The sequence below is a fragment of the Columba livia genome, chromosome 31 (assembly GCF_036013475.1).
Source record: "Columba livia isolate bColLiv1 breed racing homer chromosome 31, bColLiv1.pat.W.v2, whole genome shotgun sequence".
Taxonomy (NCBI): domain Eukaryota; kingdom Metazoa; phylum Chordata; class Aves; order Columbiformes; family Columbidae; genus Columba; species Columba livia.
The window spans coordinates 578780-605022 of NC_088632.1; the positions used below are offsets into that span (position 1 = coordinate 578780).

The 26243-nt window shown below is 64.6% G+C and overlaps 3 protein-coding genes and 1 long non-coding RNA gene across 4 annotated transcripts; 3 read left to right on the forward strand and 1 right to left on the reverse strand.

Moving 5' to 3' along the window:
* Positions 1–270: 270 nt before the first annotated feature.
* Positions 271–10468, reverse strand: LOC135576844 (titin-like). Its single transcript, XM_065044027.1, has 4 exons — positions 10364–10468; positions 8971–9074; positions 3084–7569; positions 271–2963 (listed from the first exon to the last, which is right to left on the reverse strand). Exons 2-4 carry the CDS (start codon positions 9037–9039, stop codon positions 1186–1188), a joined length of 6333 nt encoding a protein of 2110 aa, XP_064900099.1. The 5' UTR covers positions 9040–9074; positions 10364–10468; the 3' UTR covers positions 271–1185.
* A 320-nt stretch (positions 10469–10788) lies between these two features.
* Positions 10789–11469, forward strand: LOC135576850 (uncharacterized). The gene is made up of 3 exons (XR_010468559.1): positions 10789–11022; positions 11198–11296; positions 11372–11469. It is a non-coding gene; the product is annotated as an uncharacterized LOC135576850 (long non-coding RNA).
* Positions 11470–14508: 3039 nt separating this feature from the next.
* TYROBP (transmembrane immune signaling adaptor TYROBP) lies at positions 14509–18322 on the forward strand (the record flags this gene model as incomplete). Its single annotated transcript, XM_065044033.1, has 4 exons — positions 14509–14701; positions 17120–17140; positions 17857–17973; positions 18147–18322. Coding segments are annotated over 4 exons (423 nt in total), but the record flags the coding sequence as incomplete, so codon positions are not given.
* Positions 18311–26058, forward strand: LOC135576847 (RNA-binding protein 42-like). Its single transcript, XM_065044032.1, has 4 exons — positions 18311–18578; positions 23358–23503; positions 25747–25834; positions 25932–26058. Exons 1-4 carry the CDS (start codon positions 18424–18426, stop codon positions 25999–26001), a joined length of 459 nt encoding a protein of 152 aa, XP_064900104.1. The 5' UTR covers positions 18311–18423; the 3' UTR covers positions 26002–26058.
* The last annotated feature ends 185 nt before the right edge of the window (positions 26059–26243 follow it).

A 26243-nucleotide genomic window follows, 5' to 3' on the forward strand; every position in this document is an offset into this window, starting at 1 on the left:
ATAACAGGCGCGCCGAGTGCTCTCAATGCCGCTCCCCAGTCCTACATAACTCCCCGTGGCCACGCCCATCGCTCTGCTCATTTGCATATCACCGCCCCCTCATTTTACACACCACGCCCATGTGGCCATCTCATTTGCATAGCCACGCCCCCTTCCCGCTTCTTATTCCCCCCACATGGCTGCTGATTGGTCTGTGGTTTGCACAGCCACGCCCCCCCCTCCTCCCGGCCACACCCTCCTTTTGCAACAGACCACGCCCACAATCGCTCATTTGCATAAACACCTCACACAGGTTTATTTGCACGTGCGCTCATTTGCACGGCCACGCCCCCAACCGCAACTCATTTGCATATCGCGCGGGAACGTCACAGGGCGTAACCACCGCCCCTCCTCTGACCACGCCCACAAGCCCAAAGCCCCGCCCACAGCTCCCCAGGGTCCTACTGCCCCCCAACCAGCGCCAGGGATCCCAATTAACCCAGGGTCCCCCTAATTAACCCAGGGACCCCCAATTAACTTAGGAGCCCCTAATTAACTTAGGGACCCCCTAATTACCTTAGGGACACCCAATTAACCCAGGGACCCCCTAATTAACCCAGGGACCCCCTAATTAACTTAAGGCCCCCTAATTAACTTAGAGACCCCCTAATTACCTTAGGGACACCCAATTAACCCAGGGACCCCCCAATTAACCCAGGGACCCCCTTATTAACTTAGGGACCCCCCAATTAACCCAGGGACCCCCCAATTAACCCAGGGCCTCTTAATTACCTTAGGGACCCCAATTAACCCAGGGACCCCCCAATTACATTAGGGACCCCCCAATTATCCCAGGGCCTCCTAATTAACTTAGGGATCCCCCAATTAACCCAGCGACCCCCTAATTACCTTAGGGACCCCCAATTAATGCAGGGCCTCCTAATTAACTTAGGGACCCCAATTAACCCAGGGACCCCCTAATTACATTAGGGACCCACAATTAACCCAGGGAGCCCCCAATTACATTAGAGACCCCCAATTAACTTAGGGACCCCCCAATTAACCCAGGGCCTCTTAATTACCTTAGGGACCCCCAATTAACCCAGGGACCCCCCAATTACATTAGGGACCCCCTAATGACCCCAGTGACCCCCCAATGACCCCAGTGACCCCCCAATGACCCCAAATGACCCCAGTGACCCCCCCCTAGAAGTCCCAGACGTTGAGCGCCCCCCGCACCTGCCCCACCCCCAGGAAGCGCCGCCGCACCGACCGCCCCTCCCCCACCACCAGCTCCACCTCCACCGGCCGCCCCTCCCCCCGCCCCCACCCGCTGGCCACGGGGCCACCAGCCCAATGGCCACCAGCCCCATGGCCACCGGGCCCATGGCAACAAGTCCCATGGCAACAAGTCCCATGGCCACCAGCCCCATGGCCACCAGCCCCATGGCCACCGACCCCGTGACCATCATCCTGGTGGCCACCAGCCCCATGGCCACCAGCCCCATGGCCACCGGGCCCATGGCAACAAGCCCCATGGTCACCAGGCCCATGGCCACCAGCCCCATGGCCACCAGGCCCAGGGTCACCAGCCCCATGGCCACCGGGCCCATGGCCACTGACCCCATGGCAACAAGTCCCATGGCAACAAGCCCCGTGGCCACCAACTCCATGACCATCATCCTGGTGGCCACCAGCCCCACGGCCACCAGCCCCATGGCCACTGGGCCCATGGCCACCGGGCCCATGGCAACAAGTCCCATGGCAACAAGTCCCATGGCCACCGGGCCCATGGCCACCGGGCCCATGGCAACAAGTCCCATGGTCACCAGCCCCATGGTCACCAGCCCCGTGGCCACCAGCCCCATGGCCACCAGCCCCATGGTCACCAGCCCCATGGCCACCGGGCCCATGGCAACAAGTCCCATGGTCACCAGCCCCATGGCAACAAGTCCCATGGCCACTGGGCCCGTGACCATCATCCTGGTGGCCACCAGTCCCATGGCCACCAGCCCCATGGCCACTGGGCCCATGACAACAAGTCCCATGGCCACCAACTCCATGACCACCATCTTGGTGGCCACCAACCCCATGACCACCACCTTGGTGGCCACCACTCCCATAACAACAAGTCCCATGGCCACCAACTCCATGACAAGTCCCATGGCCACCAACTCCATGACCACCATCCTGGTGGCCACCAAGCCCATGACTACCATCCTGGTGGCCACCACTCCCATAACAACAAGTCCCATGGCCACCAACTCCATGACCACCATCCTGGTGGCCACCAACCCCTTGGCCACCAACCCCATGACCATCATCCCGGTGGCCACCAAGCCTATGACCACCAAGCCCATGACCACCAACCCCTTGACCACCACCTTGGTGGCCACCAAGCCCATGACAACAAGTTCCATGGCCACCAACTCCATGACCACCATCCTGGTGGCCACCAACTCCATGACCACCATCCTGGTGGCCACCACTCCCATGACCATCATCCCGGTGGCCACCAACCCCTTGGCCACCAACCCCATGACCACCACCTTGGTGGCCACCACTCCCATGACAACAAGTCCCATGGCCACCAACTCCATGACCATCATCCCGGTGGCCACCAACCCCTTGGCCACCAACCCCATGACTATCAACCCCATGGACCCCATCCCAGTGGCCACCAACCCCATGACCACCATCCTGGTGGCCACCAACCCCATGACAACAAGTCCCATGGCCACCAACCCCATGACCATCATCTTGGTGGCCACCAACCCCTTGGCCACCAACCCCATGACCACCACCTTGGTGGCCACCACTCCCATGACAACAAGTCCCATGGCCACCAAGCCCATGACCACCATCCTGGTGGCCACCAACCCCATGACAACAAGTCCCATGGCCACCAACCCCATGACCACCATCCTGGTGGCCACCAACCCCTTGACCACCATCCTGGTGGCCACCAACCCCTTGACCATCATCTTGGTGGCCACCAACCCCTTGGCCACCAACCCCATGACCATCATCCTGGTGGCCACCAAGCCCATGACCACCAAGCCCATGACCACCAAGCCCATGACCACCAAGCCCATGACCACCACCTTGGTGGCCACCAACCCCATGACAACAAGTCCCATGGCCACCAACCCCATGACCACCATCCCAGTGGCCACCAACCCCTTGACCATCATCCCGGTGGCCACCAACCCCTTGGCCACCACCCTGGTGACCACCACCCCCATAACCCCCCCACCCCTCCCCCCCCCAAGTAGCCACCTCCACATCCCTCTTGCCCAACGCCACCCTCGGCCTCCCCTTCTCCACGGCGGCCACCAACACGCACGCCTTACACAACCCCCGGCTACTAGCGAACCCGCAACGGCTACAAGCCCCCAGCGCCGCCGCCGGCCCCGCCGCTTCCCCGATGGCCAAACGGCGACCCGAGTGGCCCAGGGCGGCTACCGTGCTGGGCCGGGTGGCCTCCAGGTCCTTGAGGAGGCCCCTGGGGTGGCCACGGAAGGCGTGGGGCGCGTAGACGCACTCGGTGCTGAAGTAACGTAGCCCCAGGTAGTGGGCGAGCAGGACGATCTCCTTCTCGTAGGCGTGCCGGAGCGGCTTGAGCCGCGGCACCGGGGGCCACGGGGCGGCTACCGGAGACGGGGGGGGCTTCCTGGGGGTCCTCAGGGGCTTCTTGGGGGGTTCGGTGGGCTTCTTGGGGGGTTCTGTGGGGTTCTTGGGGGGTTTCATGGGCTTCTTGGGGGGATCTGTGGGGTTCGTGGTGGTCTCCATGGGCTTCTTGTTGGGTTCTATCGGGTTCCTGGTGGTCTCCATGGGCTTCTTGGGGGGTTCTATGGGCTTCTTGGGGGGTTCTATGGGCTTCTTGGGGGGTTCGATGGGGTTCTTGTTGGGTTCTGTGGGGTTGTTGTTGGGTTCTATGGGCTTCTTGTTGGGTTCTATGGGGTTCCTGGTGGTCTCCATGGGGTTCATGGTGGTCTCCATGGGGTTCCTATTGGGTTCTATGGGCTTCTTGGGGGGTTCTATGGGCTTCTTGTTGGGTTCTATGGAGTTCCTGGTGGTCTCCATGAGGTTTGTGGTGGTCTCCATGGGGTTCCTATTGGGTTCTATGGGGTTCCTGGTGGTCTCCATGGGCTTCTTGGGGGGTTCCATGGGGTTCTTGGGGGGTTCTATGGGGTTCTTGTTGGGTTCTATGGGGTTCCTGGTGGTCTCCATGGGGTCCATGGGCTTCTTGGGGGGTTCCATGGGCTTCTTGTTGGGTTCTATCGGGTTCCTGGTGGTCTCCATGGGGTTCCTGGTGGTCTCCATGGGGTCCATGGGCTTCTTGTTGGGTTCCATGGGCTTCTTGTTGGGTTCTATGAGGTTCTTGTTGGGTTCTATGGGGTTTGTGGTGGTCTCCATGGGCTTCGTGGGGGGTTCTATGGGGTTCTTGGGGGGTTCTATGGGCTTCTTGTTGGGTTCTATGGGGTTCCTGGTGGTCTCCATGGGGTTCCTGGTGGTCTCCATGGGGTCCATGGGCTTCTTGGGGGGTTCTATGGGGTTCTTGGGGGGTTCTGTGGGGTTCTTGGGGGGTTCTATGGGGTTCATGGGGGGTTCTATGGGCTTCTTGTTGAGTTCTATGGGGTTCTTGGGGGGTTCCATGGGGTTCGTGGGGGGTTCAATGGGCTTCTTGGGGGGTTCTATGGGGTTCTTGTTGGGTTCTGTAGGGTTCTTGTTGGGTTCTATGGGGTTCTTGTTGGGTTCTATGGGGTTCCTGGTGGTCTCCATGGGTTCCATGGGCTTCTTGTTGGGTTCTATGGGGTTCCTGTTGAGTTCTATGGGGTTCCTGGTGGTCTCCATGGGGTTCCTATTGGGTTCCATGGGCTTCTTGGGGGGTTTCATGGGCTTCTTAGGGAGATCTGTGGGGTTCGTGGTGGTCTCCATGGGGTTCTTGTTGGGTTCTATGGGCTTCTTGGGGGGTTCTATGGGGTTCCTGGTGGTCTCCATGGGGTTCTTGGGGGGTTCTATGGGGTTCCTGGTGGTCTCCATGGGGTTCCTGGTGGTCTCCATGGGCTTCTTGGGGGGTTCTATGGGGTTCCTGGTGGTCTCCATGGGGTCCATGGGCTTCTTGGGGGGTTCTATGGGGTTCTTGGGGGGTTCTGTGGGCTTCTTGTGGGGTTCGATGGGGTTCGTGGGGGGTTCTATGGGGTTCTTGGGGGGTTCGATGGGGTTCTTGGGGGGTTCGATGGGGTTCTTGGGGGAATCCATGGGGTTCCTGGTGGTCTCCATGGGCTTCTTGGGGGGTTCCATGGGGTTCTTGGGGGGTTTCATGGGCTTCTTGTTGGGTTCTATGGGCTTCTTGGGGGGTTCTATGGGGTTCCTGTTGGGTTCTATGGGGTTCCTGTTGGGTTCTATGGGGTTCCGGATGGTCTCCATGAGGTTTGTGGTGGTCTCCATGGGGTTCCTATTGGGTTCTATCGGGTTCCTGGTGGTCTCCATGGTCTCCATGGGCTTCTTGTTGGGTTCTATGGGCTTCTTGTTGGGTTCTATGGGGTTCCTGGTGGTCTCCATGGGCTTCCTATTGGGTTCCATGGGCTTCTTGGGGGGTTCCATGGGCTTCTTGGGGGGTTCCATGGGGTTCTTGTTGGGTTCCATGGGCTTCTTGTTGGGTTCTATGGGCTTCTTGTTGGGTTCTATGGGGTTCCTGGTGGTCTCCATGGGGTCCATGGGGTTCTTGTTGGGTTCTATGGGGTTCCTGGTGGTCTCCATGGGGTCCATGGGCTTCTTGGGGGGTTCTATGGGGTTCTTGTTGGGTTCGATGGGCTTCTTGTTGGGTTCTATGGGGTTCCTGGTGGTCTCCATGGGGTTCCTGGTGGTCTCCATGGGCTTCTTGGGGGGTTCTATGGGGTTCTTGTTGGGTTCTATGGAGTTCCTGGTGGTCTCCATGGGGTCCATGGGCTTCTTGGGGGGTTCTATGGGGTTCTTGGGGGGTTCTGTGGGGTTCTTGGGGGGTTCGATGGGGTTTTTGGGGGGTTCGATGGGGTTCCTGTTGGGTTCTATGGGGTTCCTGGTGGTCTCCATGGGGTCCATGGGCTTCTTGTTGGGTTCCATGGGCTTCTTGTTGGGTTCTATGGGCTTCTTGTTGGGTTCTATGGGGTTTGTGGTGGTCTCCATGGGGTTCTTGGGGGGTTCCATGGGGTTCTTGTTGGGTTCTATGGGGTTCTTGTTGGGTTCCATGGGGTTCCTGGTGGTCTCCATAGAGCTTGTATGGATCTCCATGGGGTTCCTGGTGGTCTCCATGGGGTCCATGGGCTTCTTGGGGGGTTCTATGGGCTTCTTGGGGGGTTCTGTGGGGTTCTTGGGGGGTTCGATGGGGTTCCTGGTGGTCTCCATGGGCTTCTTGGGGGGTTCTATGGGGTTCTTGTTGGGTTCTATGGGGTTCCTGGTGGTCTCCATGGGGTCCATGGGCTTCTTGGGGGGTTCCATGGGGTTCTTGGTGGTCTCCATGGGCTTCTTGGGGGGTTCTATGGGGTTCTTGTTGGGTTCTATGGGGTTCCTGGTGGTCTCCATGGGGTTTGTGTGGATCTCCATGGGGCTCCTGGTGGTCTCCATGGGCTTCGTGGGGGGTTCTATGGGGTTCTTGTTGGGTTCCATGGGGTTCTTGTTGGGTTCTATGGGGTTCCTGGTGGTCTCCATGGTCTCCATGGTCTCCATGGTCTTCTTGGGGGGTTCTATGGGCTTCTTGGGGGGTTCCATTGGGTTCTTGGGGGGATCCGGGGGGTTCCTGGTGGTCTCCATGGGCTTCTTGGGGGGTTCTATGGAGTTCCTGGTGGTCTCCATGGGGCTCCTGTTGGGTTCCATGGGGTTCCTGGTGGTCTCCATGGGCTTCTTGGGGGGATCTATGGGGTTCTTGGGGGGATCTATCGGGTTCCTGGTGGTCTCCATGGAGCTCGTGGTGGCCCCCAGGCAGCTCCTGGTGGCCTTGGCGGCCATGTTGGCGTCTCTGGTGTCCACGGTGGCCACATTGGTGCCCCTGCTGGCCACGTTGGTGGCTGCCTTGGCGGCCATGTTGGCGGCCATGTTGGTGGCCATGTCAATGTCCCTGGTAGCCATGTTGGTGGCCTCGGCAGCCATATTGGTGTCCTTGGTGGCCATGTTTGTGTCCTCAGTGGTGGCCATATTGGCGGCCATGTTGGCACCCTCAGCGGCCATGTTGGTTGCCATGTTGGTGTCCTTGGTGGCCACATTGGTGTCCTCAGTGGCGGCCATATTGGTGGCCATGTTGGTGTCCTGGGTAGCCATGTTGGCGGCCATGTTGGCAGCCATGTTGGTGGCCTCGTCGGCCATATTGGTGTCCTTGGTGGCCATGTTGGTGGCCATAGTGGCAGCCATGTTGGTGTCCTTGGCGGCCATATTGGCGGCCATGCTGTTGACCTCGTTGGCCATGTTGGTGTCCTTGGTGGCCACGTCGGTGGCCATGTTGGCAACCACGTTGGTGGCCCCGGCAGCCATGTTGGTGGCCATGTCAGTGGCCACGTCGGTGTCCTTGGTGGCCATGTTGTCGGCCATGTTGGTGGCCCCGGCAGCCATGTTGTCGGCCATGTTGGTGGCCATGTTGGTGGCCATGTTGTCGGCCATGTTGGTGGCCACGTTGCTGTCCTTGGTGGCCACATCGGCAGCCATATTGGCGGCCATGTTGGTGGCCATGTCAGTGGCCATGTTGGTGGCCATGTTGCTGTCCTTGGTGGCCACGTTGGTGTCCTTGGCGGCCATATTGGCAGCCATGTCGGTGGCCACGTTGCTGTCCTTGGTGGCCATGTTGGTGGCCATGTTGGTGGCCCCGGCAGCCATGTCAGTGGCCATGTCAGTGGCCACGTCGGTGTCCTTGGTGGCCATGTTGGTGGCCATGTTGGTGGCCCCGGCGGCCATGTTGGCGGCCATGTCAGTGGCCACGTTGCTGTCCTTGGTGGCCACGTCGGCAGCCATGTTGGCGGCCATGTTGGTGTCCTTGGCGGCCACGTCGGTGTCCTTGGTGGCCATGTTGGTGGCCATGTTGGTGGCCCCGGCGGCCATGTTGGCGGCCATGTCAGTGGCCACGTTGCTGTCCTTGGTGGCCACGTCGGCAGCCATGTTGGCGGCCATGTTGGTGTCCTTGGCGGCCACGTCGGTGTCCTTGGTGGCCATGTTGCTGTCCTTGGCAGCCATGTCAGTGGCCATGTCAGTGGCCACGTTGGTGTCCTTGGTGGCCATGTTGGTGGCCATGTCGGTGGCCATGTCGGTGACCATGTTGGCGGCCATGTTGGTGTCCTTGGTGGCCACGTTGCTGGCCATATTGGCGGCCATGTTGGTGGCCCCGGCAGCCATGTCGGTGGCCACGTTGTTGTCCTTGGTGGCCACGTCGGTGTCCTTAGTGGCCATGTTGGTGGCCATATTGACGGCCATGTTGGTGGCCTCGTCGGCCATATTGGTGTCCTTGGTGGCCATGTTGGTGGCGATATTGGTGGCCATAGTGGCAGCCATGTTGATGGCCACGTTGGCGGCCATGTTGGTGGCCTCATCAGCCACGTTGGTGTCCTTGGCGGCCATGTTGGCAGCCATGTTGGTGTCCTGGGTAGCCATGTTGGTGGCCATATTGGCAGCCATGTTGGCGGCCATGTTGGTGTCCTCGTCGGCCATATTGGTGTCCTTGGTGGCCATGTTGGTGGCCATATTGGCGGCCATATTGGCAGCCATGTTGGCAGCCATGTTGGTGGCCATGCTGTTGACCTCGTCGCCCATGTTGGTGTCCTTGGCGGCCATGTTGGTGGCCATATTGGCGGCCATGTTGGTGGCCATGTTGGTGGCCCCAGCAGCCATGTCAGTGGCCATGTCGGTGGCCACGTTGGTGTCCTTGGTGGCCATGTTGGCGGCCATGTTGTTGGCCTCGTCGCCCATGTTGGTGTCCTTGGCAGCCATATTGGCAGCCATGTTGGCAGCCATGTTGGTGGCCACGTCGGTGGCCATGCCGGTGGCCTCGGCCGCCATGCGCCGCAGCCGCGCCACGTCCCCGCGCAGGAAGTTCATGAGCACGGTCTCGGCGATGTCATCGGCGTTGTGACCTGGGGCGACACGTGGACCCGGTGACCCCAGTGACCCCAGTGACCCCAGTGACCCCAGTGACCACCAGTCCCTCCAGTCCATCCCAGTCCATCCCAGTCCCTCCCAGTCCCTCCCAGTCCCTCCCAGTCCATCCCAGTCCCTCCCATTACCCCTCCATTCCCCCCCAGTCCTTCCCAATCCCCTCCCAGTCCATCCCATTGCCCCCCATTCCCTCCCATTCCCCACAATCCTCTCCCAGTCCCTCCCAGTTCCCTCCCAATCCCCTCCCAGTCCATCCAAGTTCCTCCCATTGCTCCCCAGTCCATCCCAATCCCATCCCAGTCCCCTCCCAATTCTGTCCCAGTTCCCTCCCATCTCCCCCCACTCCCTCCCAGTCCATCCCATTGTCCCCCAGTCCCTCCCAATCCCATCCCAGTCCATCCCAATCCCTCCCATTGCCCCTTCAGTCCCTCCCAGTCCTTCCCAATCCCCTCCCAGTCCATTCCAGTCCCTCCCAGTACATCCCAATCCATCCCAATTCAGTCCCATTCCCCCCCAGTCCATCCCAGTCCCATCCCATTGCCCCCCAGTCCCTCCCAGTCCCCTCCCAGTCCATCCCAGTCCATCCCAGTCCATCCCAGTCCATCCCAATCCCCTCCCAGTCCCCCCATTCCCCCCCAGTCCATCCCATTACCCCTCCCATTACCCCCCCAATCCCCTCCCAGTCCCTCCCAACCCCCTCTCATTGCCCCCCATTCCCCCCCAGTCCATCCCAGTCCCCCCCATTTCCTCCCAATCCCATCCCAATCCCCTCCTAGTCCATCCCAGTTCCTCCCATTGTCCCCCAGTCCCTCCCAGTCCATCCCAATCTCATCCCAATCCCCTCCAGTTCCCTCCCAGTCCCTCCCAGTCCCTCCCATTGCCCCCAGTCCCTCCAAGTCCATCCCAATCCCCCCCAGTCCCATCCCAGTCCCTCCCATTCCCCCCCAATCCCCTCCCAGTCCATTCCAATCCCATCCCAATCCTCTCCCAGTCCCTCCCAATCCCCTTCCATTCCCCCCCAGTCCATCCCAGTCCCCCCCAGTCCATCCCAATCCCCTCCCAGTCCCCCCCAGTCCATCCCAATCCCCTCCCAGTCCCCCGCAGTCCTTCCCAATCCCCTCCTAGTCCATCCCAGTCCATCCCATTGCCCCCCATTCCCTCCCAGTCCATTCCAGTCCCCTCCCATTTACCCCTCCCATTACCTCCCAGTCCATCCCAGTCCCTCCCAACCCCCCCCCATCCCCCATGTCCCCCCACCCCCACTCACCCGTAGCGATCCAATCAGCTCCAGCATCCTCGCCCCCCTCTCCAGCGCCTGCCTCCTCCACACCCCACAGAACGTGCAGCGGCTGCCCCCTCCCCCACCCCCCCCTCCCCCACCACCCCACCCCCACCCCCTCCCCCCCCCTTCCCCCCTCCCCCACCCCCTCTTTCCCCATCCCCCCCCCGCTTCCCCCATCCCCCCCCCGCCCCCCCAACCCCCCCCCGCCCCTCCCGCTCCCCCAACCCCCCCCGCTCCCCCATCCCCCCCCCGCCCCCCCCAATGTTCCCATCCCCCCCCCCGCCCCCCCAACCCTCCCATCCCCCCCAACGCCCCCAGCCCCCCCAATTCATCCACGCTGCACCGAAGAGCTGCCGGTGGCTCAGCACCAGCAGCGGCAGCGCCCCCCGCGCCCCCCGCAGCGCCCCCAGCGCCTCCTCGCGGTAACCGGCGATCCCCTCGTCCACCGCCAACAGCACCAAACGGTACCGGCCAAACTGGGAGAACCGGGACAGGAAATGAACCAGAACCGACGAGTCCTTCCCCCCCGACGCGGCCACCGCGATGACGTCACCGCAACGGGGGACAACGGCGCGGGGAGGGGGGGGGGGCGACCCGAGGGGGGATGGGGGGGGGACCCCAATTGGAATTGGGGGGATCCCCAGGTTGGGGTTGATGGGGGGATGGGGATAATGGGAGGGGATTGGGGATCCCCCCATTGGAATGGGGGGGACCCCCAGTTTGGGGTTGATGGGGGGATGGGGATAATGGGAGGGCATTGGGGACCCCTTGATTGGAATTGGGGGGGGGACCCCAATTGGAATTGGGGGGGACCCCCAGGTTGGGGTTGATTGGGTATTGGGGATAATGGGAAGACATTGGGGACCCCCTGATTGGAATTGGGGGGGACACCCCAATTGGAATTGGGGGGACCCCCAGGTTGGGCTTGATTGGGTATTGGGGATAATGGGAGGGGTTTGGGGATCCCCCCATTGGAATTGGGGGGACCCCCAGTTTGGGGCTCATAGGGGGATGGGGATAATGGGAGGGGATTGGGGACCCCCTCATTGGAATTGGGGGGACAACCAGTTTGGGGTTGATTGGGTATTGGGGTTAATGGGAGGGGATTGGGGACCCCCCTCATTGGGATTGGGGGGGGGAACCCTGCGTGGGATTGGGGGGGACACCCATTTGGAATTGGGGGGGACCCCCTGCTTGGGATGGGGGGGACCCCCAGTTTGGGCTTGATTGGGTATTGGGGATAATGGGAAGGAATTGGGGACCCCCTCATTGGGATTGGGGGGGGGGACCCCGTGGGGGGATGGGGGGGACCCCCAGTTTGTGGCTCATTGGGGGATGGGGACAATAGGAGGGCATTGGGGACTTTGGGGACCCCCTCATTGGAATTGGGGGGACCCCCAGGTTGGGGTTGATTGGGGGATGGGGATAATGGGAGGGGATTGGGGACCCCCTCATTGGAATTGGGGGGGACACCCCATTTGGAATTGGGGGGACCCCCAGTTTGGGGCTCATTGGGGGATGGGGACAATAGGAGGGCATTGGGGACTTTGGGGACCCCCTCATTGGAATTGGGGGGACCCCCAGATTGGGGCTCATTGGGGGATGGGGATAATGGGAAGACATTGGGGACCCCCTCATTGGAATTGGGGGGGACACCCCATTTGGAATTGGGGGGACCCCCAGTTTGGGCTTGATTGGGTATTGGGGATAATGGGAGGGCATTGGGGACCCCCTCATTGGAATTGGGGGGACCCCCAGTTTGGGGTTGATGGGGGGATGGGGATAATGGGAAGGAATTGGGGACCCCCTGATTGGAATTGGGGGGGACACCCTGCTTGGGATGGGGGGGACCCCCAGATTGGGGTTGATTGGGTATTGGGGATAATGGGAAGGAATTGGGGACCCCCTCATTGGAATTGGGGGGACCCCCAGGTTGGGGTTGATTGGGTATTGGGGATAATGGGAGGGGATTGGGGACCCCTTGATTGGGAATGGGGGGGGGACCCCAATAGGAATTGGGGGGGACACCCTGCTTGGGATGGGGGGGACCCCCAGTTTGGGCTTGATTGGGTATTGGGGATAATGGGAAGGAATTGGGGACCCCCTCATTGGGATTGGGGGGGGGACCCCGTGGGGGGATGGGGGGGACCCCCAGTTTGGGGCTCATTGGGGGATGGGGATAATGGGAGGGCATTGGGGACTTTGGGGACCCCCTCATTGGAATTGGGGGGACCCCCAGGTTGGGGTTGATTGGGGGATGGGGATAATGGGAGGGGATTGGGGACCCCCTCATTGGAATTGGGGGGAGGACCCCCACTGGGGATTGGGGGGGATCCCCCCATTGGAATTGGGGGGACCCCCAATTTGGGTCTCATTGGGTGCTGAGGGATAACGGGATGGATTTGGGGGGCTCTCCCGACCCCACAGTGAATTGTGGGGGGGTCTCCTTTTGAGGGCACCCCCCCCCCATCCCCCCCCATGCTGGATTTTAGGGGGGACCCATTCCCCCCCCCCCCAATTTGGGGTGGGGCCTCACTTTGTGGGCCGCCCCCCTCCCCCCTCATTGAGCTCCAAGCGCCATTGCTGGGGGGGGGGGCTGCATTTCGGGCCCTCCCGTTTCTCCCCCCGTGGCTCCCCGCGGTTCGGCGGTGGGGTGGGGCAGTTCGGGGGGACCCCGGGGGTGGGGTGGGGGTGGATTTTGGGGGGGTCCTGTACCCCCAAAGCTCGCAGCACCTCGTTTTGGAAGGCGCGGATGAAGCAGCCGCGGCACAAGCGCTCCCCGGTTCGCGGGCGGCGCAGCGCGGCCGCCTGAGGGCAGCGGCGGCAGCGGGGCGGAGCCATTCCCTGCGTGGGGGGGGGGGGGGGGGACGGAACACAAATCATACCATCAGCACCCCGAAATATGAAGTGAACCCCAAAAAATAGGCGGGAACACACATAACAACCCCCCCCCCTAAATCAATGTGGTGCATCCCGAGCCGTAAACCCGCCACAGAGTGCGAATGGGTTGTTCTGAACACCCCAAGTTCCCCCCCGCACCGTGGGGGAGTGGTACGTCCCGACCGCCATAGAGCCCCAGGGACACTCCCGAAGCACCAAACTCCCCCCTAGAGTGGGAATGGTCGCTCCCGACCCCCAAAACTCCCCCCTAGGGGGGGGAAATGGTCTCTCCCGAACCCCCTAAAGGGGAAATAGTCCCTCCCGAACCCCCAAACTCCCCCCTAGAGTGGCAATGGTCGCTCCCGACCCCCAAAACTCCCCCCTAGGGGGGGGGAAATGGTCTCTCCCGAACCCCCTAAAGGGGAAATAGTCCCTCCCGAACCCCCAAACTCCCCCCTAGAGTGGCAATGGTCGCTCCCGACCCCCAAAACTCCCCCCTAGGGGGGGGAAATGGTCTCTCCCGAACCCCCTAATGGGGAAATAGTCCCTCCCGAACCCCCAAACTCCCCCCTAGAGTGGCAATGGTCGCTCCCGACCCCCAAAACTCCCCCCTAGGAGGGGAAATGGTCTCTCCCGAACCCCCTAAAGGGAAAAATAGTCCCCTCCCGAACCCCCAAACTCCCCCCTAGAGTGGCAATGGTCGCTCCCGACCCCCAAAACTCCCCCCTAGGGGGGGAAATGGTCTCTCCCGAACCCCCTAAAGGGGAAATAGTCCCTCCCGAACCCCAAAACTCCCCCTAGAGTGGCAATGGTCGCTCCAGACCCCACCATAGAGCCCCATGGAGCCACCCGACCCCCCTAAACCCCCCCTAAGGTGGGGAATGGTCCCTCCCGATCCCCCTAATCCCCCCGCCCAGGGTGGGAATGGTCCGTCCCGACCGCCATAGAGCCCCATGGACCCTCCCGCCCCGCCCCCCCCCCAACCCCCCCCCCGGGGGAAGAAATAGTCCCTCCCGAACCCCCAAACTCCCCCCTAGATTGGGAATGGTCGCTCCCGAACCCACCATAGAGCCTCCCGACCCCCTAAACCCCCCCTTAGAGTGGGAATGGTCACTCCCGACCCCACCATAGAGCCCCATGGTCCCTCCCGACCCCCCTAAACTCCCCCCTAAGGTGGGAATGGTCCTAAAACCTTCCTAAAACCCCCCCGGACCCCCCTCCGCATGTTTCCACCCCCCTAATTACCGTGAATTGGTCTCGCCCACCGGGACCCACGTCACTGGCGCGCGCACGCCACGCCGCTCGCCCCCGGTTCCCTCGCCCGGCCCCCGCCCACCCCGGCTCCGTCCGCCAATCAGCGCGCAGGGAGCGCCCGTCCAGCCCCGCCCACCGGCGGCTATGAGGAGGCGGCGCATGCGCAGTGCGGCCGGAGGCCCCTCGGGGGTAATTAACGCGTAATTAACGAGTAATTAACGCCCCACCGGGGGTCAGTTCAACCCCTTCAAGGGTAATTAACCCCCCCAGGGACAGTTGTGGCCCCCCCGAGGCAGTTTAACGCCCCCAAAGGGCATCGATCACACCCCCCCCGCACCCGGACATGGGGAAGGGGCGGGGCTTGAGGAGAGGGTGGGCGTGGCTTGGAGGGGGCGGGGCTAAATGTGGTCCTGCCCCCTAAAGGGGCGGGGAGAGGGTCCATTGGGGGGGACCCAGGAGTCTGTGGGGTCCAGAGGGGACCCAGGCGTCCGGGTGGGGTGGGTCACAGGGGTCATAAGGGGGTCACAGAGGTCACAGGGGGACCCAGGAGTGCCCCAATGGACCCAGGAGTTCGGGGGGGACCCAGGAGTTCGGGAGGGACCCAGGAGTTCGGGAGGGAACCAAGAGTTTGGGGGGACCCAGGTGTCCGGGAGGGGGGTCATGGGGGACCCAGGAGTTCGGGGGACTCTGGGGTCCAGAGGGGACCCAGGCGTCCGGATAGGGGGGGTCACAGAGGTCACAGGGGGACCCAGGAGTGCCCCAATGGACCCAGGAGTTCGGGGGGGAACCGAGAGTTTGGGGGGACCCAGGCGTCCGGATAGGGGGCTCATGGGGGGTCACAGAGGTCACAGGGGGACCCAGGCGTCCGGGTAGGGGTGGATCATAGGGGGGTCACAGAGGTCACAGGGGGACCCAGGAGTGCCCCAATGGACCCAGGAGTTCGGGAGGGAACCAAGAGTTTGGGGGGACCCAGGCGTCCGGATAGGGGGCTCATGGGGGGTCACTGAGGTCACAGGGGGACCCAGGCGTCCGGGAGGGACCCAGGAGTTCGGGAAGGGACCCAGGCGTCCGGGAGGGACCCAGGAGTTCGGGAAGGGACCCAGGAGTTCAGGAGGGACCCAGGCATCCGGGCCAGGTGCTCAGGAGGGACCCAGGAGTTCAGGATGGGGGTCACAGGGGGACCCAGGAGTGCCCCAATGGACCCAGGAGTTCGGGAGGGAACCAAGAGTTTGGGGGGACCCAGGCGTCCGGATAGGGGGCTCATGGGGGGTCACTGAGGTCACAGGGGGAACCCAGGCGTCCGGGGGAACCCAGGAGTTCGGGAAGGGACCCAGGAGTTCGGGAAGGGACCCAGGCATCCGGGCCAGGTGCTCAGGAGGGACCCAGGAGTTCAGGATGGGGGTCACAGGGGGACCCAGGAGTGCCCCAATGGACCCAGGAGTTCGGGGGGGAACCAAGAGTTTGGGGGGACCCAGGCGTCCGGGAGGGGGGTCATGGGGGGTCACTGAGGTCACAGGGGGACCCAGGAGTTCGGGAAGGGACCCAGGAGTTCGGGAGGGACCCAGGAGTTCGGGAGGGACCCAGGAGTTCGGGGGGGAACCAAGAGTTTGGGGGGACCCAGGCGTCCGGATAGGGGGCTCATGGGGGGTCACAGAGGTCACAGGGGGACCCAGGCGTCCGGGAGGGACCCAGGCGTCCGGGAGGGACCCAGGAGTTCGGGAAGGGACCCAGGCATCCGGGCCAGGTGCTCAGGAGGGACCCAGGAGTTCAGGATGGGGGTCACAGGGGGACCCAGGAGTGCCCCAATGGACCCAGGAGTTCGGGAGGGAACCAAGAGTTTGGGGGGACCCAGGCGTCCGGATAGGGGGCTCATGGGGGGTCACTGAGGTCACAGGGGGACCCAGGCGTCCGGGAGGGACCCAGGAGTTCGGGAAGGGACCCAGGCGTCCGGGAGGGACCCAGGAGTTCGGGAAGGGACCCAGGAGTTCGGGAAGGGACCCAGGAGTTCGGGAAGGGACCCAGGCATCCGGGCCATGCGTTTGGGAGGGACCCAGGAGTTCAGGATGGGGGGACCCAGGAGTTCGGGTGTGGGGGTGGAGTCACAGAGAGATCACAGGGGACCCAGGCGTCCGGGCAGCCCGTGGGTGCGGGTGTGATGTGGGGGGGCTGGGCCCTGCCCGGACGCCTGGGTCCCCTCCCGGACGCCTGGGTCCCGTGGCCGTGGGCTGGGTGGGTGTGTCCCCTTGTAGCCCCGCCCACTTCTCCCTGTCACCCCATTGTCACCATGGGCCCCCCTGGTGCCCCCCACCTGCTCCTGCTGCTCCTCGGTAAGTCCCCCCACCCCCACCTCCCCAGGGGGACCCAGGCGTCCGGGGAAAACCCCCCAACCCTCCCAGGGGACCCAGGCGTCCGGGTGCTCCTCCCACACCCAGGGAAACCCAAAAAGGGGAAGTTTGGGGGGGGGGGACTCGGACGCCTGGGTCCCCTGAGAGCGGGAGGAGGTGGGGGGGGGGGGTGCTGAGAGAACCCAGGCGTCCGGGTGGGGGGAAGGGGCGCTCAGGGGGTGTCATTTTGCCACCCCCCTCATACTCCCCATTTGTCTTTCAGGGTTCGTGGCTGCGGAGAGGGGTGAGGCCTCTCCCAAATCCCGGGGGGACCCAGGAGTTCGGGGAGGGACCCAGGAGTTCGGGGAGGGACCCAGGAGTCCTGGGGGAGGGGCCAAAAAGTTCGCAGCGGAACCAAAGTTCAGGGTTGTGGGGGCAGGGAGGGGGAGGTTCAGAGGTGGCACCGAGGTGCAAGGGGGGACCGGAAGTGATGTTACACCGAGGCAAATGGGGGGGGGTGGGCGGTTCGGGGCTCCCGAGGGGGGTTTTGGGGCTCCCAGTTGGAGTTTTTTGGGGGGCTTGGGACCCAGGAGTTCGGGGGGGGACCCAGGAGTTCGGGGGAGGGACCCAGGAGTTCGGGGCGGGGGGACCCAGGAGTTCGGGGCGGGGGGACCCAGGAGTTCGGGGCGGGGGGACCCAGGAGTTCGGGGCGGGGACCCAGGAGTTCGGGAGGGACCCAGGCGTTCGGGGAGGGACCCAGGCGTTCGGGGGGGGACCCAGGAGTTCGGGGGAGGGACCCAGGAGTTCGGGGGGGGGACCCAGGCGTTCGGGGGGGGGACCCAGGAGTTCGGGGGAGGGACCCAGGAGTTCGGGTAGGGGACCCAGGAGTTCGGGGCGGGGGGACCCAGGAGTTCGGGGCGGGGACCCAGGAGTTCGGGGGGGGACCCAGGAGTTCGGGGGGGACCCAGGAGTTCGGGAGGGACCCAGGAGTTCGGGCCCCGCCTTCTCCCCCCCCCCCAGACTGCAGCTCCTGTTTGCCGGGTGCTGGACCAATCGCTGCGCTGGTTGTTGCTGACGTCGTGATGACGCTGCTGATCGCGGGCGGGGCCTATTGCCTGGCGAGGCGTGGCCAGCGAGGTGGGGGCGGAGCCAATGGGGAAGGGGCGGGGCCAATGGGGAAGGGGCGGAGCCAATGAAGGCGCGGTCCGAGCAGGGGGCGTGGCCAGCGCGGGGAATACGGAGCAAGCAGAGGGCGGGGTCAGCGGGTGGGCGTGGCCGCTGTTCTGACCCCGCCCCTTCCCGTCTGGCAGCCCCGCCCAGTCCCCGCCCCCCCGAGCCGGACTCGACCTATCAGGAGCTTCAGGGCGCCCGCGCGGACGTTTACAGCGAATTGAAGCGCTGAGCCGCCCCTCCCCCCGCCGAGAGGACCCAGGCGTGCGAGCCCCTCCCCCCCCCCACTCAATAAATTCCCCTTTTTTGCCCCGTTTTCCCTCAATTCCGCCTCATTTCCGACCGCGGCGGGAGGTGACGTCAGCTGCGAGCGCCGGAAGTGGCTTCATCCCTTTCCGCCCGGTTCCCTCTTTCACGATGGCGGCGGCGGCTCCGGGCGGGCCCGGGCCCGGCCCCGGTGCTGCGGGCTCGGCGGGGAGCGGAGCGGCCGGACCGGCGGCCAACGGGGCGGCGGGGGCGGCGGCCAAGAGCGGGGAGGAGCGGCTCAAGGAGATGGAGGCCGAGATGGCGCTGTGAGCGGGACGGGCCGGCGGGCGCCGTGGGGACGGGGGCGGGGCCGGGGGGGGGGGTCGCCATGGAGACGGGGGAGAGGACTGGGGTCGCCATGGAGACGGGGGCGGGGCCTGGGGCGGCGTGGCAAAGGGAGGGGAGTGGGGAAGGGGGCGGGGCTTGGGGACACCATGGAGATACGGGGCGGGGCCTGGGGTCGCCATGGCGACGGGGGCGGGGCCTGGGTCACCGTGGCAAAGGGAGGGGAGTGGGGAGGGGGGCGGGGCCTGGGGTCGCCATGGAGACGGGGGCGGGGCCTGGGGTCACCGTGGCAAAGGGAGGGGAGTGGGGAGGGGGGCGGGGCCGGGGGTGTCGCCATGGAGACGGGGGCGGGGCCGGGGGGGGGTCGCCATGGAGACGGGGGAGGGGACTGGGGTCGCCATGGAGACGGGGGCGGAGCCTGGGGGTCGCCGTGGCAAGGGGAGGGGTGTGGGGAAGGGGGCGGGGCTTGGGGACACCATGGAGACGGGGGTGGAGTTGGGAAGGGGGCGGGGCCTGGGTCACCGTGGCAAAGGGAGGGATGTGGGGAAGGGGGCGGGGCTTGGGGACACCATGGAGACGGGGGCGGGGCCTGGGGTCTCCATGGCGATGGGGGCGGGGCCTGGGGTCACTGTGGCAAAGGGAGGGGAGTGGGGAAGGGGGCGGGGCTTGGGGACACCATGGAGACGGGGGCGGGGCCTGGGGCCTCCATGGCGACGGGGGCGGGGCCTGGGTGGCGCCGTGGCAAAGGGAGGGGAGTGGGGAAGGGGGCGGGGCCTGGGGCACCATGGGGGCGGGGGCTGGGGTCACCATGGTGACGGGGGAGGAGTTGGGAAGGGGGCGGGGCCTGGGGTCACCATGGCGACGGGGGCGGGGCCTGGGGGTCACCATGGCAATGGGGGTGGAGAGGGGAAGGGGGCGGGGCCTGAGGGGTCGCCATGGCGACGGGGGGTGGTGTTGGGAAGGGGGCGGGGCCTGGGGCATTACGGGGGCGGGGTTTGGGGGTCACCGTGGCGACAGGGGTGGAGTTGGGAAGGGGGTGGAGCCTTGGGTCACCATGGGGGCGGGGCCTGGGGTCACCAAGGCGACAGGGGTGGAGTGAGGAAGGGGGCGGGGCCTGTGGTCACTATCTCAAGGGGATTGGAGTGTGGAAGGGGGTGGGGCCTGGGGTCATCATGGGGACGGGGGCGGGGCCTGGGGTCACCATAGAAACAGGAGTGGGGAAGGGGGCGGGGCCTGGGGGGTCACTATGGCAACGGGGGTGTGCCCTGGGGTCACCATGGCAACGGAATGGCCTCGGGGATGCCATGGCAACGTGGGCGGGGCCAGGGGCCTAATATGGAGATGGGGGTGGAGCTTTGGGGTCGCTATGGGGATGTGGGTGGAGCTTTGGGTTCACTATGGAGATGGGGCGGAGCTTTGGGGTCACTACGGAAACAGGGGCGGAGCTTTGGGGTCACTATGGAGATGTGGGCGGAGATTTGGGGTCCCTGTGGAAACAGGGGCGGAGCTTTGGGGTCACTATGGAGATGGGGCGGAGCTTTGCGGTTGCTATGGAGATGGGGGCGGAGCTTTGGGGCTCCTTTGGAAACAGGGGCGGAGCTTTGGGGTCGCTATGGGGATGGGGGCGGAGCTTAGTGGTCCCTATGGAGATGGGGGCGGAGCTTAGGGGTCGCTATGGGGATGGGGGTGGAGCTTTTGGATCGCTATGGAGATGGGGCGGAACTTTGGGGTTGCTATGGGGATGTGGGCGGAGCTTTGGGGTCGCTATGGAGATGGGGCGGAGCTTTGGGGTCCCTATGGAGATGGGGCGGAGCTTTGGGGTCACTGTGGTTCTGGGGGCGGAGCTTTGGGATCCTTGTGGAGAAGGGGGTGGAGCTTTGGGGTCACTATGGAGATGGGGGCGGAGCTTTGGGGTCGCTATGGAGATGGGGCGGAGCTTTGGGGTCTCTATGGAGATGGGGGTCACTGGGAGGGATGTGGGGGTCACTGGGGTCACTGGGAGGGTCACAGGGGTCACTGAGGTCACTGGGAGGGCTGTTGGGGTCACTGGGGTCACTGGGAGGGCATTGGGGGTCACTGGGGTCACTGGGAGGGCTGTTGGGGGTCACTGGGGGTCACAGGGGTCACTGAGAGGGTTATGGGGGTCACTGGGGGTCACAGGGGTCACTGAGAGGGTTATGGGGGTCACTGGGAGGGTCACTGGGGTCACTGAGGTCACTGGGAGGGCTATGGGGCTCACTGGGGTCACTGACGGTCACTGGGGTCACTGATGGTCACAGGGGTCACTGGGAGCGTTATGGGGGTCACTGGGGTCACTGGGAGGGTCACAGGGGTCACTGGGGTCACTGGGAGGGCTGTTGGGGTCACTGGGGTCACTGGGAGGGCATTGGGGGTCACTGGGGTCACTGGGAGGGCATTGGGGGTCACTGGGGTCACTGGGGTCACTGGGAGGGCTGTTGGGGTCACTGGGGTCACTGGGAGGGCATTGGGGGTCACTGAGGGTCACAGGGGTCACTGGGAGGGTTATGGGGGTCACTGGGGTCACTGGGAGGGCTGTTGGGGTCACTGGGGTCACTGGGAGGGCACTGGGGGTCACTGGGGTCACTGAGGGTCACTGGGGCCAATGGGAGGGCTATGGGGGTCACTGGGGTCACTGGGAGGGTCACAGGGGTCACTGGGGTCACTGGGAGGGCATTGGGGGTCACAGGGGTCACTGGGAGGGCTGTTGGGGTCACTGAGGTCACTGGGAGGGTTGTTGGGGTCACTGGGGTCACTGGGAGGGCATTGGGGGTCACTGGGGTCACTGGGAGGGCATTGGGGGTCACTGGGGTCACTGGGAGGGTTGTTGGGGTCACAGGGGTCACTGGGAGGGCATTGGGGGTCACTGGGGTCACTGGGAGGGCATTGGGGGTCACTGGGGTCACTGGGAGGGTTGTTGGGGTCACAGGGGTCACTGGGAGGGCATTGGGGGTCACTGGGGTCACTGGGAGGGTTGTTGGGGTCACTGGGGTCACTGGAGGGTCACAGGGGTCACTGGGGTCACTGGGAGGGCTGTTGGGGTCACTGGGGTCACTGGGAGGGCATTGGGGGTCACTGAGGGTCACAGGGGTCACTGAGAGGGTTATGGGGGTCACTGGGGTCACTGAGGGTCACAGGGGTCACTGGGAGGGCTATGGGGGTCACTGGGGTCACTGGGAGGGCATTGGGGGTCACTGGGGTCACTGGGAGGGCTATGGGGGTCACTGGGGTCACTGGGAGGGCATTGGGGGTCACTGAGAGTCACAGGGGTCACTGAGGTCACTGGGAGGGCTGTTGGGGTCACTGGGGTCACTGGGAGGGTTGTTGGGGTCACTGGGGTCACTGGGAGGGTCACAGGGGTCACTGAGGTCACTGGGAGGGTTGTTGGGGTCACTGGGGTCACTGGGAGGGCATTGGGGGTCACTGGGGTCACTGGGAGGGTCACAGGGGTCACTGAGGTCACTGGGAGGGCTGTTGGGGTCACTGGGGTCACTGAGGGTCACAGGGGTCACTGGGAGGGTTATGGGGGTCACTGGGGTCACTGGGAGGGTCACTGGGGTCACTGAGGTCACTTGGAGGGTTATGGGGGTCACTGGGGTCACAGGGGTCACTTGGAGGGCTGTGGGGTCACTGGGGTCACTGAGGGTCACAGGGGTCACTGGGAGGGCTATGGGGGTCACTGGGGTCACTGGGAGGGTTGTTGGGGTCACAGGGGTCACTGGGAGGGCATTGGGGGTCACTGGGGTCACTGGGAGGGCTGTTGGGGTCACTGGGGTCACTGGGAGGGCATTGGGGGTCACTGGGGTCACTGGGGTCACTGGGAGGGTCACAGGGGTCACTGAGGTCACTGGGAGGGCATTGGGGGTCACTGGGGTCACTGAGAGGGCATTGGGGGTCACTGAGGGTCACTGGGGTCACTGGGGTCACTGGGAGGGTTATGGGGGTCACAGGGGTCACTGGGAGGGCATTGGGGGTCACTGGGGTCACTGGGAGGGTTGTTGGGGTCACTGGGGTCACAGGGGTCACTTGGAGGGCTGTGGGGGTCACTGGGGTCACTGAGGGTCACAGGGGTCACTGGGAGGGCTATGGGGGTCACTGGGGTCACTGGGAGGGTTGTTGGGGTCACAGGGGTCACTGGGAGGGCATTGGGGGTCACTGGGGTCACTGGGAGGGCTGTGGGGGTCACTGGGGTCACTGGGAGGGCATTGGGGGTCACTGGGGTCACAGGGGTCACTGGGAGGGTTATGGGGGTCACTGGGGTCACTGGGAGGGTCACAGGGGTCACTGGGGTCACTGGGAGGGCTGTTGGGGTCACTGGGGTCACTGGGAGGGCTGTGGGGGTCACTGGGGTCACTGGGAGGGTCACAGGGGTCACTGGGGTCACTGGGAGGGCTGTTGGGGTCACTGGGGTCACTGGGAGGGCTATGGTATGGGGGTCACAGGGGTCACTGGAGGGCATTGGGGGTCACTGGGGTCACAGGGGTCACTGGGAGGGTTATGGGGGTCACTGGGGTCACTGGGAGGGCATTGGGGGTCACTGGGGTCACTGGGGTCACTGGGAGGGCTGTTGGGGTCACTGGGGTCACTGGGAGGGCACTGGGGGTCACTGGGGTCACTGGGGTCACTGGGAGGGCTATGGGGGTCACTGAGGGTCACAGGGGTCACTGGGAGGGCACTGGGGGTCACGGGGGTCACCAGGGTCACCCCCAGGTCCCGTGTCCCCCCCCCCCCTCCCCCCGCAGGTTCGAGCAGGAGGTGCTGGGCGCCCCCGCCCCCCCCCGCGGGGGACCCGCTGACCTTGGCCGTGACCCCCCCGGTGACCCCGCCCGTCACCCCCCCGCTCCCCCCCGTCCTGCGGCCAATCATCGCCACCAACACCTACCAGCAGGTGACCCCATGACCCCTGAGCCCCTCCCCCAACACCCCCAACCCCCCCCAGTGACCCCAATGACCCCATGACCCCAGAGCCCCCCCCCAACCCCCCCAATGTCCCCAACCCCCCCAACCCCCCCAGTGACCCCAATGACCCCAGAGCCCCCCAACCCCCCCCAACCCCCCCACTGTCCCCAGTGTCCCCACCCCCCCAGTGTCCCCAATGTCCCCAACCCCCCCAATGTCCCCAATGTCCCCAACCCCCCCAATGTCCCCAGACCCCACCCACTGTCCCCAATGTCCCCAACCCCCCCAGTGTCCCCAATGTCTCCAACCCCCCCCCAGTGACCCCAATGTCCCCAATGTCCTCAATGTCCCCAACCCCCCCCAGTGTCCCCAATGTCCCCAACCCCCCCATTGACCCCAATGACCCCAGAGCCCCTCCCCCAACCCCCCCCAGTGACCCCAATGACCCCAGAGCCCCCCAAACCCCCCCCAGTGACCCCAACCCCCCCCCAGTGACCCCAATGTCCCCAACCCCCCCAACCCCCCCCAGTGACCCCAATGACCCCATGACCCCAGAGCCCCCCCCCCAACCCCCCCCCAGTGACCCCAATGTCCCCAACCCCCCCAACCCCTCTGCAGTGTCCCCAATGTCCCCAACCCCCCCGATGTCCCCCCCACCGCCCTCAGTGTCCCCAGTGTCCCCAACCCCCCCAGTGACCCCAATGACCCCAGAGCCCCCCAAACCCCCCCAGTGACCCCAAACCCCCCCCAGTGACCCCAATGTCCCCAACCCCCCCAATCCCCCCAGTGACCCCAATGACCCCAGAGCCCCCCAAACCCCCCCCAGTGACCCCAATGACCCCAGACCCCCCAACCCCCCCAGTGACCCCAATGACCCCAGAGCCCCCCAACCCCCCCCAGTGACCCCAACCCCCCCAGTGACCCCAATGTCCCCAACCCCCCCAACCCCCCCCAGTGACCCCAATGACCCCAGAGCCCCCCCCAACCCCCCCCCAGTGACCCCAATGTCCCCAACCCCCCCAATGTCCCCAACGTCCCCAACCCCCCCAGTGACCCCAATGACCCCAGAGCCCCCCCAACCCCCCCAATCCCCCCAGTGACCCCAATGACCCCAGAGCCCCCCCAACCCCCCCAATCCCCCCAGTGACCCCAATGTCCCCAACCCCCCCAATGTCCCCAATGTCCCCAGAACCCCCCCAACCCCCCCAATGTCCCCAACCCCCCCAATGTCCCCAATGTCCCCAGAACCCCCCCAGTGTCCCCAATGTCCCCAACCCCCCCAATGTCCCCAGACCCCCCCCAGTGTCCCAAATGTCCCAGACCCCCCAATGTCCCCAATCCCTCAGTGTCCCCATTGCCCCCATTGTCCCCATTGTCCCAAATGTCCCTGTTATCCCCATCGCCCCCATCGCCCCCATCGCCCCCATCGACCCCAATGTCCCCAATGTCCCCAATGTCCCCAATGTCCCCAATGTCCCCAATGTCCCCATCGCCCCCATCGCCCCCATCGACCCCAATGTCCCCAATGTCCCCAATGTCCCCAATGTCCCCAATGTCCCCAATGTCCCCATTGCCCCCATTGCCCCCATCGCCCCCATCGCCCCCATCGCCCCCAATGTCCCCAATGTCCCCAATGTCCCCATTGCCCCCATTGCCCCCATTGCCCCCATCGCCCCCATCGTCCCCAATGTCCCCAATGTCCCCAATGTCCCCAGTGTCCCCAGTGTCCCCAGTGTCCCCATTGCCCCCATCGTCCCCATCGTCCCCATCGTCCCCAATGTCCCCATTGCCCCCATTGCCCCCATTGTCCCCAATGTCCCCAATGTCCCCAATGTCCCCATTGCCCCCATTGCCCCCATTGCCCCCATTGCCCCCATCGTCCCCATTGCCCCCATCGTCCCCATTGCCCCCATCGTCCCCAATGTCCCCAATGTCCCCATTGCCCCCATCGTCCCCAATGTCCCCAATGTCCCCAATGTCCCCAATGTCCCCAATGTCCCCATTGCCCCCATTGTCCCCATTGTCCCCATTGTCCCCATTGTCCCCCAATGTCCCCCAATGTCCCCCATTGTCCCCCAATGTCCCCATTGCCCCCATTGCCCCCATTGCCCCCAATGTCCCCAATGTCCCCATTGTCCCCATTGTCCCCATTGTCCCCATTGTCCCCATCGCCCCCATCGCCCCCAATGTCCCCATTGTCCCCATTGTCCCCAATGTCCCCAATGTCCCCAGGTCCAGCAGAGCCTGGAGGCTCGAGCCGCCGCCGCCGCCACCGTTGTCACCCCCATGGTGGCCCCACCGGTGCCATTCGTGGGCCCAGGTCGGTGTCCCCAAACCCGCCATTGTGTCCCCAACCCCCCTGGCGTGTCCCCAACCCCCCCTGACTGTGTCACCTCCCCCCCAACCCCCCCCCAAAGCGGTGTCACCGCAGCGGCCACCGGTTCTGCGCCCGGCGTTTGTGCCACACGTGCTGCAGCGCTCGGGTGAGGGACAGGGGGACATGGGGACAGACAGGGGGACAGGGGGACATGGGGACATCATGGGGACATGGGGACATGGGGATATGGGGATATGGGGATATGGGGATATGGGACATGGGGATATGGGGACAGGGGGATATGGGGACATGGGGACAGGGGGATATGGGGACATGGGGACAGGGGGACATGGGGACATGGGGATATGGGGATATGGGACATGGGACATAGGGATATGGGGATATGGGGACA

Coding starts and splice junctions, on each gene's coding strand:
- LOC135576844 (XM_065044027.1), bottom strand. CDS start 9,039: ATGAACTTCCTGCGCGGGGACGTGGCGCGGCTGCGGCGCATGGCGGCC. Junction 7,570..8,970: donor AGGCCACCGGCATGGCCACC/GACGTGGCCACC, acceptor AACATGGCCGAC/AACATGGCTGCCGGGGCCAC. Junction 2,964..3,083: donor TGGGGTTGGTGGCCACCAAG/GTGGTGGTCATG, acceptor GTGGCCACCAAG/ATGATGGTCAAGGGGTTGGT.
- LOC135576847 (XM_065044032.1), top strand. CDS start 18,424: ATGGCGGCGGCGGCTCCGGGCGGGCCCGGGCCCGGCCCCGGTGCTGCG. Junction 18,579..23,357: donor ATGGAGGCCGAGATGGCGCT/GTGAGCGGGACG, acceptor CTCCCCCCGCAG/GTTCGAGCAGGAGGTGCTGG. Junction 25,835..25,931: donor GGTGCCATTCGTGGGCCCAG/GTCGGTGTCCCC, acceptor CCCCCCCCAAAG/CGGTGTCACCGCAGCGGCCA.